Source organism: Gopherus evgoodei, chromosome 2 (genome assembly GCF_007399415.2).
Source record: "Gopherus evgoodei ecotype Sinaloan lineage chromosome 2, rGopEvg1_v1.p, whole genome shotgun sequence".
Classification (NCBI taxonomy): Eukaryota; Metazoa; Chordata; order Testudines; family Testudinidae; genus Gopherus; species Gopherus evgoodei.
The window spans coordinates 294,148,905-294,161,809 of record NC_044323.1 but is presented as its reverse complement, the minus strand read 5'-3'; the positions used below and the strand labels follow the sequence as shown (position 1 = coordinate 294,161,809).

Genomic DNA, 12,905 nt, shown 5'->3' with positions numbered 1-12,905 from the left:
CTGGTGCAACTGTATGTGGTGACCAGCTGTGCTTTCTTAATGTGCTCCTGTCAAGGGACTCTCCCAATCTTTTTTGGTAAATGGGAATGTTACCTTTGTATGGTACCCTCCTCCAGTGCTAGGCATCCCTGACTCAGTAAGTCCTCCATCGGCTCCCCTCAAGCTTTTTCTATGGAAAATCTGATTTCCCTATATATAAAGCAATAGCGTATACAAAGTGTCCTTCACATCTTGGATGCTGGCATTCTTTTCTTCCTAAATAGTTGGACTAATAATTAACCAAGATAATAGCATGCAATAATTACAGCTAATATTGGTGAAAAGGAAGATAGTCAATGTACATCCAATTTGTGTGTGTGTATGTGTGTGTGTTAACTGACCTTCCATCTATTCCGATCTATTCAATATCAGTTCCTATACTGCACTCATCACCGTAGTATCTGAGTGCCTCCCAGTAGTGTGGTAAGCAGCATGTCTAGTGGAGTGTCTTATTTTGGGACTTGGTGTGGTGAAGTTTGTGATGTGCCTTTAGTTCCTGGGGGAGTTCGTTCCACACTTTCAGATCAGTCCCTAAGAAGGTTCTACATACAGCTCTCTAGCTAACACATTTTATAAGACACTGAACATTTTCTCCCAGACAGCAGTCATGAGGCTGTCTGTGAAATTATCCAGTGCCCCTCCCCAGGGGCTATGGAGACGAGGGTAACAGATGAAGGATCTCTTGATTGTTGATCAGCTTTATTTGTGTCACAGTTGCTGGGATGACCTTAAGGGCAAAGATCGGCATTGATGTGATGGTGTTGGAAGAGAAACACTGCGTTGGAGCCCACTGGTTGTAGATACGTTTTGTGCTTGCAGAACAGCTTAAGCGGAGAGAAATCCAGACTTCTTTGTCCTTTTAAAATAAAATTACCAAAAAGTTGAGATACTTTGTGATGGACTCAGTAGAAAATCCTCGAGTAGCTGGATTGACAGGACAAGGCTACTGTGCAGTTTGGCTGATGATTCATTCAAAGGATTGAAAGAAAAGTCGTTAGGCTCTCGACCCCACTATTAATCATAGCTGTAATCATGCATTTAATGAACATGACAGTTCCTGTTCCCTCCGGAGAGACGCGAGGAGTCTCGCAGCTGAGTTAGGTACAACAATCACTTTTCAGCGCTCTTGCTTGATAATGCTGAGAACTGCCAGAGCAGGCAGTGTCAGGTACAGAGGATGTATTGAGGAACAGCCCCTTTACATGGGCTGTGTATTTTCTTACAGATGATGTGCCTCAGACGGACAAAATCATTAATTTAAAAAAAAGATACAGTAGCCCCTTATGCAAGATATAAAATACCAAGCCCACTGCGGCTGTGCTTGTGCAATCAGTTAAAAACTCCTTAACGTGCAGTTCCTTGATGCAATCTGCAGCAGCCTTTCTTCTCCCCCCACCCCCCTTGTGCTCACTGCTACCTTCTGAATGTACGCCTGGGAGGGAGTGTTATATGCATCTGTTTACATCGGTACATCAGGAGCGTTCCAAGAGCAGTATTTACTCCTGGATTTGAAGTTAGACCAATTGTTGAATCAGCTCATGGCTCCCAAGTTGCTGAGAGTCGTCTATCATTTAGAGAGAGGCCCAAATCGGAATCTGATATTATTATTATTTATTAATTATTTGAATAAATAATTACACCTGGGAACCCTAGTCTTTCCCCTGGATCTAAACCCATCACTACAGCTTTGTGTTCCTAAAACTTGAAGGAACCTGTTTCCCATCTCTGGTTCTACTACAGCTCAATATGCAGAAATTTTGCAAGGCCAGCTCTGATTTCATCACACACACAATGCTTTGGATGAGAAGGAGACATGTCAGGTGTAGTCCAGTCTCCACCTCTGACCATCAGCACTAAGCTGCCTTTGGGTTTCTCCCCCTTCTTCTCTGTCTTGTCCCCCTCCCCCTACAATTGAGGAAGGTTTATGACTTCAGAATCTTTCAGAGACATCTGAGTAGGTGAGGGGCGAGCTCTGTGTAAGAGTTTGCACCGTGATCACCAGCATTAGCAGGTTCTTTTAGCAAGAGTAGTGAGAAGAATCAAGAAAGTAACGACTTGAGTCATTACCACTGTTTACTAAATTAACCCGGCCCCTGCTCCCTGCACCTGCTGTGTTGATGCCACTGAAGCGGTTGGAATGTGCGGTGCAGCGGATGGGCCTTTTCTGTGTATGGTCTGCAGTGACGAAGGCTTACCTGGGGCACCCTTCCTGAACAGAGCTTTGAGAGCCAGGAACTGCTGAGTTCTAATACTTGGCCTTGCACTGACTCCCATTATTTGACCTTTCTCCCTTAGTTTCCCCATCTGCAAAATAGGCGCAATCTATCCCTTGCAGCGGTGTTTGCAGTGTCTATTAATAACTGAAGTGCTTTGAAGATGAAAAGTGTAGTGTAAATACCAAATATTAGCAGTCCAAACTTTGTGATTTTTTTTTAACTGCCTCACTTTTTGATTGACTGACTTGAGATACTTTTAAAGGGCTTGATTTCCAGGGGGCAAGTGTTCAGGATTTGTCAGACCTCTTTACAGTTGCCTAGACAAACACCTGCCAAGAGTGACCTAGGTATACTTCATCCTGCCTCGGTATGATGGGGTGGACTAGATCAGGGGTTTTCAACCTTTTCCTTTCTGAAATCTCCCTCCTTCCAAAACATGCCTCAAAACTCCACAGCCCACCTGTGCCACAACAACTGGCTTTCTGCATATAAAAGCCGGGGTTAGGGGGTAGCAAGCAGGGAGATTGCTGGGGGCTCCATGCCACAGGGGGCACCACGAGGCTAAGTTGTTCAGGCTTCTGCTACAGCCCCAGGTGGCAGGGCTCGGTGCCCCAGGCTTCAGCCCCATGCAGTGGGACTTTGGCTTTCTTCCCTGGGCCCCAGTGAGTCCAACGCTGGTCCTGCTTGGCGGACCACCTGAGACCTGCTTGCAGCCCCCAGGATCCTGGTTGAGAACCACTGAACTAGATGACCTCTAGAGGTCCCTTCCAGCCGGGGCTTTGGAGTGGAGCCCGGACCAGTAGGCTTTGGCCTGGAGCTGGAGCGGAGCAATTCAAAAATTTGATTGCTTCAAATCCCTGCTTCCAGCCCAACATTTCAGTGATTCTGTGATAAATGGCTCCTAAAGTCAGTAATCAGATTTGAGAATCTGGGCCAGCGTTGTTAGGTAGATGGATGCACTTGCAGGATTGTGGCCACAGATTGTATCTCTGACGTGTCGTCTTGTGTTGTTTTTTTTTCCCCAAAGATTTGCAAAATATGTTGCATGTGTTTTAAAATTCTTTTTGCACAAGGGAAACACTTCAAAAAATTGAGACATTTGTCCTGGGTAAAAGCCTAGCATATTAAACCCACTTCCGAACTGTTAAAGGCTAATACATAATGATGCAGTTTTTTTAACCAAGAGCTTTAAGTAAGCAATGGACTGTTTCCAACTGTGTAAATGTTTAGGCAGTTTTTAAATAGTTTTCAGAGCAGGTTCAGTTTGTGTAAATAATTAGGCAGCTTTCTAAAATGCAAGTAGCGCTATGAAGCAATTTCTGTTCCAGCTATCTGTCTATTGGTTTTTGTTCTATCAGTTAAAAATTCCAGCCACACATTTTTCTAACTTTTGCAATAGACAAGAATGACACTGGGTTGTTGTAACTCTGTGTTTAGGATGTTAGTTATTTGCAGTAAAATCCCTTAAGGGTAAATATGCACTGTTCATGCATCGTAGCACGTTTTTAATCCTTAATCTCTTGACAGTTTTAAATGTCCATATAATGGTGTGGCTCCTTGCCAGACCGCATGTTAGAAGAGTACAAAAGTTGTGTAAATAGCATGGATAGATAGATTTTTTTTTCACATAGACACTTAGAATCAGCTACATGGAAATTGTTAGCTCTATCTTTTCATAATGACTCTTGGCAAAGACGTGGTGGGTCAAATTACTTCAAACAGCAAGCTGGTTTGCAAGCACAGAAATGCATATGCAGCTGACAGTCTACATTTGCATGCAATTACAGATGAGAATCAAATAGAGGCGTTTTAGGCAGCATTTGGAGAGATCACTTTGTCCAGTTCTGGTGTCCACACTTTAAAAAGAATGTTGAAAAACTGGAGAGAGCTCAGGGAAGAGCTACAAAAAATCCGTCAAGATCTAAAGAGCAGGGCTTACGGACGGGAGGCCTCAGGAGCACATTCTGCTTAGCTGATCGAAGAGAAGGTTACTAGGTGACTCTTGAACCCAGGCTGTGAGCACCTACTCTGGGAAGAGGGAGCTGATATCTACCAGATATCACGAGAGCACGTCGTTGCAAGATTAAGTTAGACAAATTTAAACGGGAAGTGATTTAACAGTCAAGTTCATGAACCATTGGTGCGGTTTCTCAAAGAAAGAGGTAGATTTTCCATGACTTACAGTCTTTAAATCCAGCTATTGGGTGTCCTTTGAAAATATCTGCTCCAGCTCAAACATAACTTATTCGACTGGATGCAGCAATCGCTGGGTGATGTTCTCTGCCTGTGCTATTAAATCAGTGGTTCTCAACCTGCTTCCCACTGTGGGCTGCATATGCAGCTCTCTGTGTATTATGTGGGCCACATCCACACAATATATGTACTACCTGTATGGCCACGAGGCGGTCACATGGGCCGCAGCTGTGTGCTGATTGGGCCGCAAGTGGACCGTGGGCTGCAGGTTGAGAACCAATGGACTAGATGATCATGATGGTCCCCTCTGTCTTTAAAATGTCTGACTCTAATGGTAGATCAGGAAACTTAGGTTCTAGTCCCAACTGAGCCGCTGATTTGCAGTGTCCCTATGGCTGTTCGCCTCATCTCAGTGTACCTCAGTATCCCCATCCATAGAATGAGATCATAAACCAATACCCACTCTGAGGGTGTGTGGCGGTTCCGGGATGAAAGACATTCTGTAAGTGCCCTGTATTCTTTATTATTGATGAGGAACATTCAAGTGGCTATTCTATGTGTGCAAGCTTCCAGTAGGCTTATATGATTGTGCACAAAGGGAAGTGCTCAAATTTAGCATAATTCGTCCCACAAATGGGCCTTTCATTCCCCAAATAAGAGACCCCCCTACAATTCCTTGGGCCTGGCTGGCAAAACTCAGCATGAGTTGGATTTGTCCTCCTGTTTGATGAGCCTGATTTCACTTAAGAGCCCAGTGGCTGAGCTGAGATCTGTTTTGCCTCTGAATAGCTGAATATCTCTACACAATCACCTCCTTCCCTCTCGTATTAAGTTGAGCCTGAGAGAGGTAAGGGGGGAGATGGAGAGAGACAGGAGGAGAGTGGCTCTGCAGATTGGCTGACAGCAGGCGATGAAGAGCCCAGCAGCCTGACCTCCCGTTCTATATCACTCCGTGGCCCAGGGCACAAGTTCATTCCACATCCTCGGTTTGTCACTTAGCAGCTCAGTATATGGCATTGCACCACCAGGCCCAGTGCTTTGTCTAGTGGAATCCCATTTGTCTCCATAAAGTCAGTTCTTACAATGTAAACTGGCTCCCTGCTAAGAGACGTTTGCATCTGCAGCTGCTACGTGTCGGCACTGGACTGTAATCGCATGTCAGAACGATCCCTTCAGAGCTGGCCACTGTCTTCCCCCCAGCATCAGGTTTGTCAAGTCAAATGCTTACCTGGCTGCTGGAAGCCTCACAAGATGTTTGCTGGTTGCAGATGATCTGGGGCTGGGGCTCAGCATGTGGCCTTGGTGGAATCAGACCAATTGGACAGACCTGCTGTCAAAACCTAGTCCCAGATTTGGACCTTAGCGTCCAAAATATGGGGGTTAGCATGAAAACATCCAAGCTTAGTTACCAGCTTGGACCTGGTAAAGCTGCCACCACCCAAAAAATTAGAGTGTTTTGGGGCACTCTGGTCCCCACAAAAACCTTCCCTGGGGACCCCAAGACCCAAATCCCTTGAGTCTCACAACAAAGGGAAATAAACCTTTTCCCTTCCCCCCCCTCCAGGTGTTCCTGGAGAGATACACAGAAGCAAACTCCGTGAGTCTAAACAGAGGGACTCCACCCTCCCCGTTCCCAGTCCTGGAAAACAGAATTACTTCCCTCTTCACCCAGAGGGAATGCAAAGTCAGGCTAGTAAATCTAACACACACAGATTTCCCCCTGACTTCTTCCTCCCACCAATTCCCTGGTGAGTACAGACTCAATTCCCTGGAATTCCCCACTAAAGAAAAACTCCAACAAGTCTTAAAAAGAAAGCTTTATATAAAAAGAAAGAAAAATACATTCAAATGGTCTCTCTGTATTAAGGTGACACATACAGGGTCATTTGCTTAAAAGAATATTGAATAAACAGCCTTATTCAAAAAGAACACAATTAAAAGCACTCCAGCAACTATACCTATGTAAATACAAAAGAAAATATAGAAATCACTATCTGATCTTTGTACTCACAACTTGGAAACAGAAGATTAGAAAGCAGGAAATAGAAATCACTCCTCATAGCCGAGAGAGCATACAGGCAGACAGACAACCCAAGAACAAAGGATTCACACACAAACTTCCCTCCACCAAGAGTTGAAAAAAATCCTGTTTCCTGATTGGTCCTCTGGTCAGGTGCTTCAGATACTTCTTTCCAGGTGAAAGAGACGTTAACCCGTAGCTATCTGTTTATGACACCTGTCTCTGGTGGTTAGTCAGGGTCTGGAAGCCAGAATTCCTGAGTTTTATTCCTGGCTCTCCTGGTGACTCACTGTGGAACCTTGAGGCAAGATATTTAACTCCTTTTGTACCTCAGTTTTCCCCTTCTGTAAAATAGGGATGATAATGTTTCTTAGTCTGACGCTTCTGAGGTGTTTGTAAGACCCCTGGCGATGATTGATTGGATCCAAGGTGCTATAGAATTGCAGAGCAATAACACTTCATTAGCAGATAGTATTATGCAGATGAGGAAAGGGGAAAGAAAAATGCAGCTGTAAGTAGGCTCCTGACCTCTCTTGGAGAGGAGAGACAACCAACCATAATACAAAACACTGGAGCATGTGATAGGGAATCATCTGCACTGACATCTGGTGTCTGAGCAGATAGATGCATTGGCTAATCTTTTCCACCTCTGACTACTGCAATTCTATGAAACTATCACCAAAGCCATAGTCATTGGTAACAATCCTTTCTGCAAACAGGGCTCATTAAATCAAGAGATTGTTCCTCTAAAAACTGGTTTATCCTTGTTACACCCCTAGTGCATTTGGAACCAAGGGTGGGCCCGCGCTGCAGGTGAAGATGTAATGATACAGGCTTTAAAATGTAGCTTTCATCTAGCTGGCGGCGGTAACGGCGTTAGTACAAGTGCCAGGGATTCTGGATACACAGTTGGGCAGCTAGTCCTCAGATTTAATCTAACACAGGTAACGCGGTCTCACTGCAGTTACACCCTCAGTTGCAGTGCCAGAGTACCCTAAGGGTATGTCTACACTACGGGATTATTCCGATTTTACATTAACCGGTTTTGTAAAACAGATTGGATAAAGTCGAGTGCACGTGGCCACACTGAGCACATTAATTCGATGGTGTGCGTCCATGTAACGAGGCTAGCGTCGATTTTCTGGAGCGTTGCACTGTGGGTACCTATCCCGTAACTATCCCATAGTTCCCGCAGTCTCCCCCGCCCATTGGAATTCTGGGTTGAGATCCTAATGCATGATGGGGCAAAAACTGTGTCGCGGGTGATTCTGGGTAAATGTCGTCACTCAATCCTTCCTCCGTGAAAGCAGCGGCAGACAATCATTTTGCGCCCTTTTTCCCTGGATTGCCCTGGCAGACGCCATAGCATGGCAACCATGGAGTCTGTTTTACCTTTTGTCACTGTCACCGTATGTGTACTGAATGCTGCTGACAGAGGCGGTACTGCAGTGCTACACAGCAGCATTCATTTGCCTTTGCAAGGTAGCAGAGATGGTTACCATCCCTATTGCACCGTCTGCCATTGTAAATTGGCGATGAGATGATGGTTATCAGTCATTCTGTATCATCTGCTGTGCCATTGTAAATTGACAATGAGATGACAGTTATCAATCATTTTGTACCCTCTGCTGCTGTCATGGGTGCTCCTGGCTGGCTTCGCTGAGGTCGGCCGGGGGTGCATGGGCAAAAATGGGAATGATTCCCTGAGTCATTCCCTTCTTTATGTTTTGTCTAAAAATAGAGTCAGTCTTGCCTAGAATATGGGGCAAGTGTACTAGAGAGCTAGGGAGCACAGCCGCTCCGGGACAGAGCCCCAGAGATCCCGCAGAAATGATGAGCTGCATGCCTTTCTAGAGGGTACTCCTGCAACAACCTCACCCGTTGCTTCCCTCCTCCCACACCCCTCCTGGGCTACTGTGGCAGTGTCCCCCCATTTGTGTGATGAAGTAATAAAGAATGCAGGAATAAGAAACACTGACTTTTTAGTGAGATAAAATGAGGGAGAGGCAGCATCCAGCTGCTATGATAGTCCAGAGAGTACAGAATCTTTTCTCTAGACACGAAAGGGGGGCGGGGCTGATGGAGCTCAGGCTCCAGCTGCTATGATAAGGACGGTTACCCAGCATTTTGCACTGTCTGCCAGGAATGACAGGGAGTCATTCCCATTTTTACCCAGGTGCCCCCGGCTGACCTCACCAAGGCCAGCCAGGAGCACTCACGGGGTGACGACGGTTTTCCACCATTTTGTACCATCTGCCATCAGGAAAAGAAGGGGAGGGGATGCTGCTATTCAGCGCCGCAGCACCACATCTACCAGCAGCATGCAATAGACATATGGTGACATTGAAAAATGGCAAGAAACGATTTTTTTCCCTTTTCTTTCATGAGTGTGGAGGGGTGGTAAATTGGCGAGATATACCCTGAACCACCTGGGACAATGTTTTTGACCCTACAGGCATTGGGAGCTCAACCAAGAATGCAAATATTTTTTGGAGACTGCGGGGACTGTGGCATAGCTGGAGTCCTCAGTCCCCCCTCCCTCCCTCCCTCCATGAGCGTCCATTTGATTCTTTGGCTTTCTGTTACGCTTGTCACGCAGCACTGTGCTGAGTCCCTGCTGTGGTCTCTGTCTATCATAGCCTGGAGATTTTTTCAAATGCTTTGTCATTTCGTCTTCTGTAACGCTGCTGTGATAGAACAGATTTGTCTCCCCATATAGCAATCAGATCCATAGCTCCCGTATGGTTCATGCTGGAGCTCTTTTTGGATTTGGGACTGCATGGCCACCCGTGCTGATCAGAGCTCCACGCTGGGCAAATAGGAAATGAAATTCAGAAGTTCGCGGGGCTTTTCCTGTCTACCTGGCCAGTGCATCCGAGTTCAGATTGCTGTCCAGAGCAGTCACAATAGTGCACTGTGGGATACTGCCCGGAGGCCAATACCATCGATTTGTGGCCACACTGACCCTAATCCGACATGGCAATACCGATTTCAGCGCTACTCCTCTCGTTGGGGAGGAGTACAGAAACCGGTTTAAAGACCCCTTTATATCGATATAAAGGGCCTCGTTGTGTGGACAGGTGCAGGGTTAAATTGGTTTAACGCTGCTAAATTTGGTATAAACGCATAGTGTAGACCAGGACCTAAGATACACCGCAAGCTCTAGCCACCCATTCAGCAAAGCACTCAAGTATGCTTTTAAAGTCCATCCTTCTTCAGCAAAGCATTTAAACGTCAGTGTAAAAGTAAGCAGTTGTTTAAGGGCTTTGCTAAATTCATGGCCCTAATCTTAGGATATATCGACGTAATGCTGCAATTAGACACCTGTGGCAGGCCTGTGCCAGCTGACTCAGGTTCACAAGGCTCGGGCTAAGAGTCTATTAAATAGCCGTGTAGATGTCCAGGCTTGGACTGGAGCACAGGCTCTAGGACCCAGTGAGGTGGAGGGCTCCAGAGCTTGCCTGAACATCTATCACAATTAAACAGCCCCCAGGCTGGAGTCAACTGGCACACGCCTGCGGTGGGTTTTTAGTTGCAGTGTAGACATACCCATGGCAGATTCCGAGTACTGCTCTCACTGAAATATACAAGTAACTTCAAAAGGAGTGTGTGAGCTGTATTTACTCTGCTATAAGTGTCCCTTCTCCAGGGACTGCATTGCTGTGGCAGGGAATAAAATGCAGTTCATTATGTAGGTTCAGCTTCATGCTAGGGTTTGTGCCATGTACACAGATCAGGAGCCTCACGCAGGGATCCCTATTAAACTAGAAACAGTCAGGAGGCCTTTATTTATTCGTTTAGTTAACATGGATTTCTGCTTTTAATTCCCCAAGAAGTGAAGGTTCTGCAAAATGCTAAACACCTTCTGCTCTTTAGGTTCAGTACAGAATTGCTTGAACTTTTTAGCACCTTTCCACTCCGACATGTTTTGGTTTTAGTGCCTATTTTCAAGCAAGCTAGTTTATGTGCATTTTTTAACACTGAAAACTATTTGAAAAGGTGCCTGGCTGTTCTTGTCAAAACTCCCACAGTGAGGCAGGCTCTGCAGAAGGGGGAAGGCAGAAACGAGCAGAAAGTAAAGTTTAAAAAAAAAAAAGATGTAAAATAAATGCAGCTGCAACTTAAGCGACTGGTTCATATTCTGTTAGATTGCGACAAAACCAAATCCAGTTGTCGGCAAATTGTATCAGTCTGTTAGCTGGCCAGATGTTCGCAGTGACTGACTGCTTTCATTTTCGCCCCATGACTGGGATGTTTGATGCCTCTGATAGACAGGCATGTGACACCCACTCCTGGATTGCGACTGCACCAGCGTTTTATTTGCACACGGAACAGATGGGGCTGTGCCGTCACTGGCGGGCCGAGTGACAGCTCGAGCGATGGGAAAGCTCATTGACACGCTATCAAATTCCACTCGCTCACTCGGTAACACACTCGGGCTGGCAGGTGCGTGACTGAGCTGCACTGTTACCACCTGGAACTCCAAGATACAGGCCTTTTTTCATTTGATTTTAATTCACTCTTTCATGTGCCAGTCAAGGGCAATTTAATTATGTGTGTACACGTACACGAGTCAGTCTGAATGTGAGGGAGCGCGGGGCATCCCCACGGTTGCGACAACAGGGATTTGGAGGGCTCTGAAGCGACTCCTGGCATTCTGACTCTCAGGCACGTGGCTGCCTGGTTCTCTCACACATGCTCAGGGCCATGTGTGGGGTTAGGAAGGAATTGTGCCCCAGGTCAGATTGGCAGGGACTTTGTGGGAGTTTTACCTTCCTTGGTAGCACAGGGGGTAGGTCACTTATAGATTCATAGACTCTAGGACTGGAAGGGACCTCGAGAGGTCATCGAGTCCAGTCCCCTGCCCTCATGGCAGGACCAAATACTGTCTAGACCATCCCTGATAGACATTTATCTAATGTCTAATCACTTGCTGGGATTTACCTGGGTACTTAATAATTGAGCTGCCATAGTGGGGCCTGCAGGCACTGGTGCTCCTTACGCAGGCAGGGAGGGGCTTACAAGATCAGGACTGTGTGTCCTTTGAGTCGATTTGATACCCAGCCTGCTCCTCAGAGGAGGATTTTGCGATGCTCCTTCACACCAACCTGAAGGTCCAGAGCGTTTTTGCTCCAGTGCCAACCCAACCCTCTCCCAGGTTCCTTGTTTCCTTCTCTCTTGCTGTGGAATCTCCTGAGGCACCAGCAGCATCCAAGCCCACAAAGAGTGTATTCACTCCTGTGTGAACTTTGCATGCCACCTCCTGTATGTTAATCAATAAGATATTGAGTATCTCGTGAATTCCAGCTAAATTCTTGGCTCTGAATGAATTGTAATGAGTGTGTCTGTGTTTCTTTCTCTCTCTGAACAGCAAGGTTGGATTGTACAGCCGGCAGCCTCGGTTATTCTCCTCCCAGCTGTCTGCACAGATCAGCTACAAGCCGATACATTGCAAGGTCTGTACTCCCAAGAAAGAATGGCAAGATCTGCTTTCGCAGGGTGCCCATTATGTATGCACATATTGGTGCAAGTAGCCTGATATCCAGCTGTTTAACTGGCCATTTAGCTGATGGGGCTTCTGATTGCTAAGCTGCTGGTTTTCTCCTGCCGTCTGCTATGAGTTTGCAATAAATGAGACAAAACGACATGGTTTCTATTTTGGAAGCTTGCATCTAGTGGCAGTGTCCTGTGCTGAGACCCAACTCCTGTTCTGGGCACAGAATGCAAAGTTACATGCCTGCCCCTTCTGAATAACCCCTTTCACAATGACTTTCCTCTAGGTCCAGGTTCGGTGTTCTCATGGGACAGCTGTATCTCTGCCTTGAATATTTCAACAGTCTTCATATAGTCAGAATATAGCAGTAGAGATATATTACCGACCACCTGACCAGGATGGTGATAGTGACCGTGAAATGCTCAGGGAGATTAGAGAGGCTATTAAAATAAAAAGCTCAATAATAGTGGGAGATTTCAACTCTCCCCATACTGACTGGGTACATGTCACCTCAGGACGGGATGTAGAGATAAAGTTTCTTGACACCTTAAATGGCTGCTTCTTGGAGCAGCTGGTCCTGGAACCCACAAGGGAGAGGCAATTCTTGATTTAGTCCTAAGTGGAGTACAGGATCAGATCCAAGAGGTGAGTATAGCTGGACCGCTTGGTAATAGTGACCATAATATAATTAAATTTAACATCCCTGTGGCAGGGAAAAACACCACAGCGGCCCAACACTGTTGCATTTAATTTCAGAAAGGGGAAATACACAAAAACAGAAAATAAAAGGTACAGCTCCAAAAGTGAAATCCTTGCAAGCTGCGTGGAAACTTTTTAAAGACCCATAATAGAGGCTCAACTTAAATGTATTCCCCAAATTTAAGAACACAATAAGAGAACCAGAAAAGAGCCACCATGGCTAAACAACAAAGTAAAAGTAGTA

At 45.9% G+C, this 12,905-nt stretch overlaps 1 protein-coding gene across 3 annotated transcripts in view; it reads left to right on the top strand.

The window, feature by feature from the left end:
• ZC3H3 (zinc finger CCCH-type containing 3) overlaps window positions 1-12,905 on the top strand; it is a 351,980-nt gene that overhangs the window by 227,196 nt on the left and 111,879 nt on the right. For all 3 annotated transcript variants that reach the window (XM_030553922.1, XM_030553923.1, XM_030553924.1), the window contains exon 6: window positions 11,840-11,924. In XM_030553922.1, coding sequence (XP_030409782.1) covers window positions 11,840-11,924 — 85 coding nt within the window. The remainder of the gene's footprint in view (window positions 1-11,839; window positions 11,925-12,905) is intronic.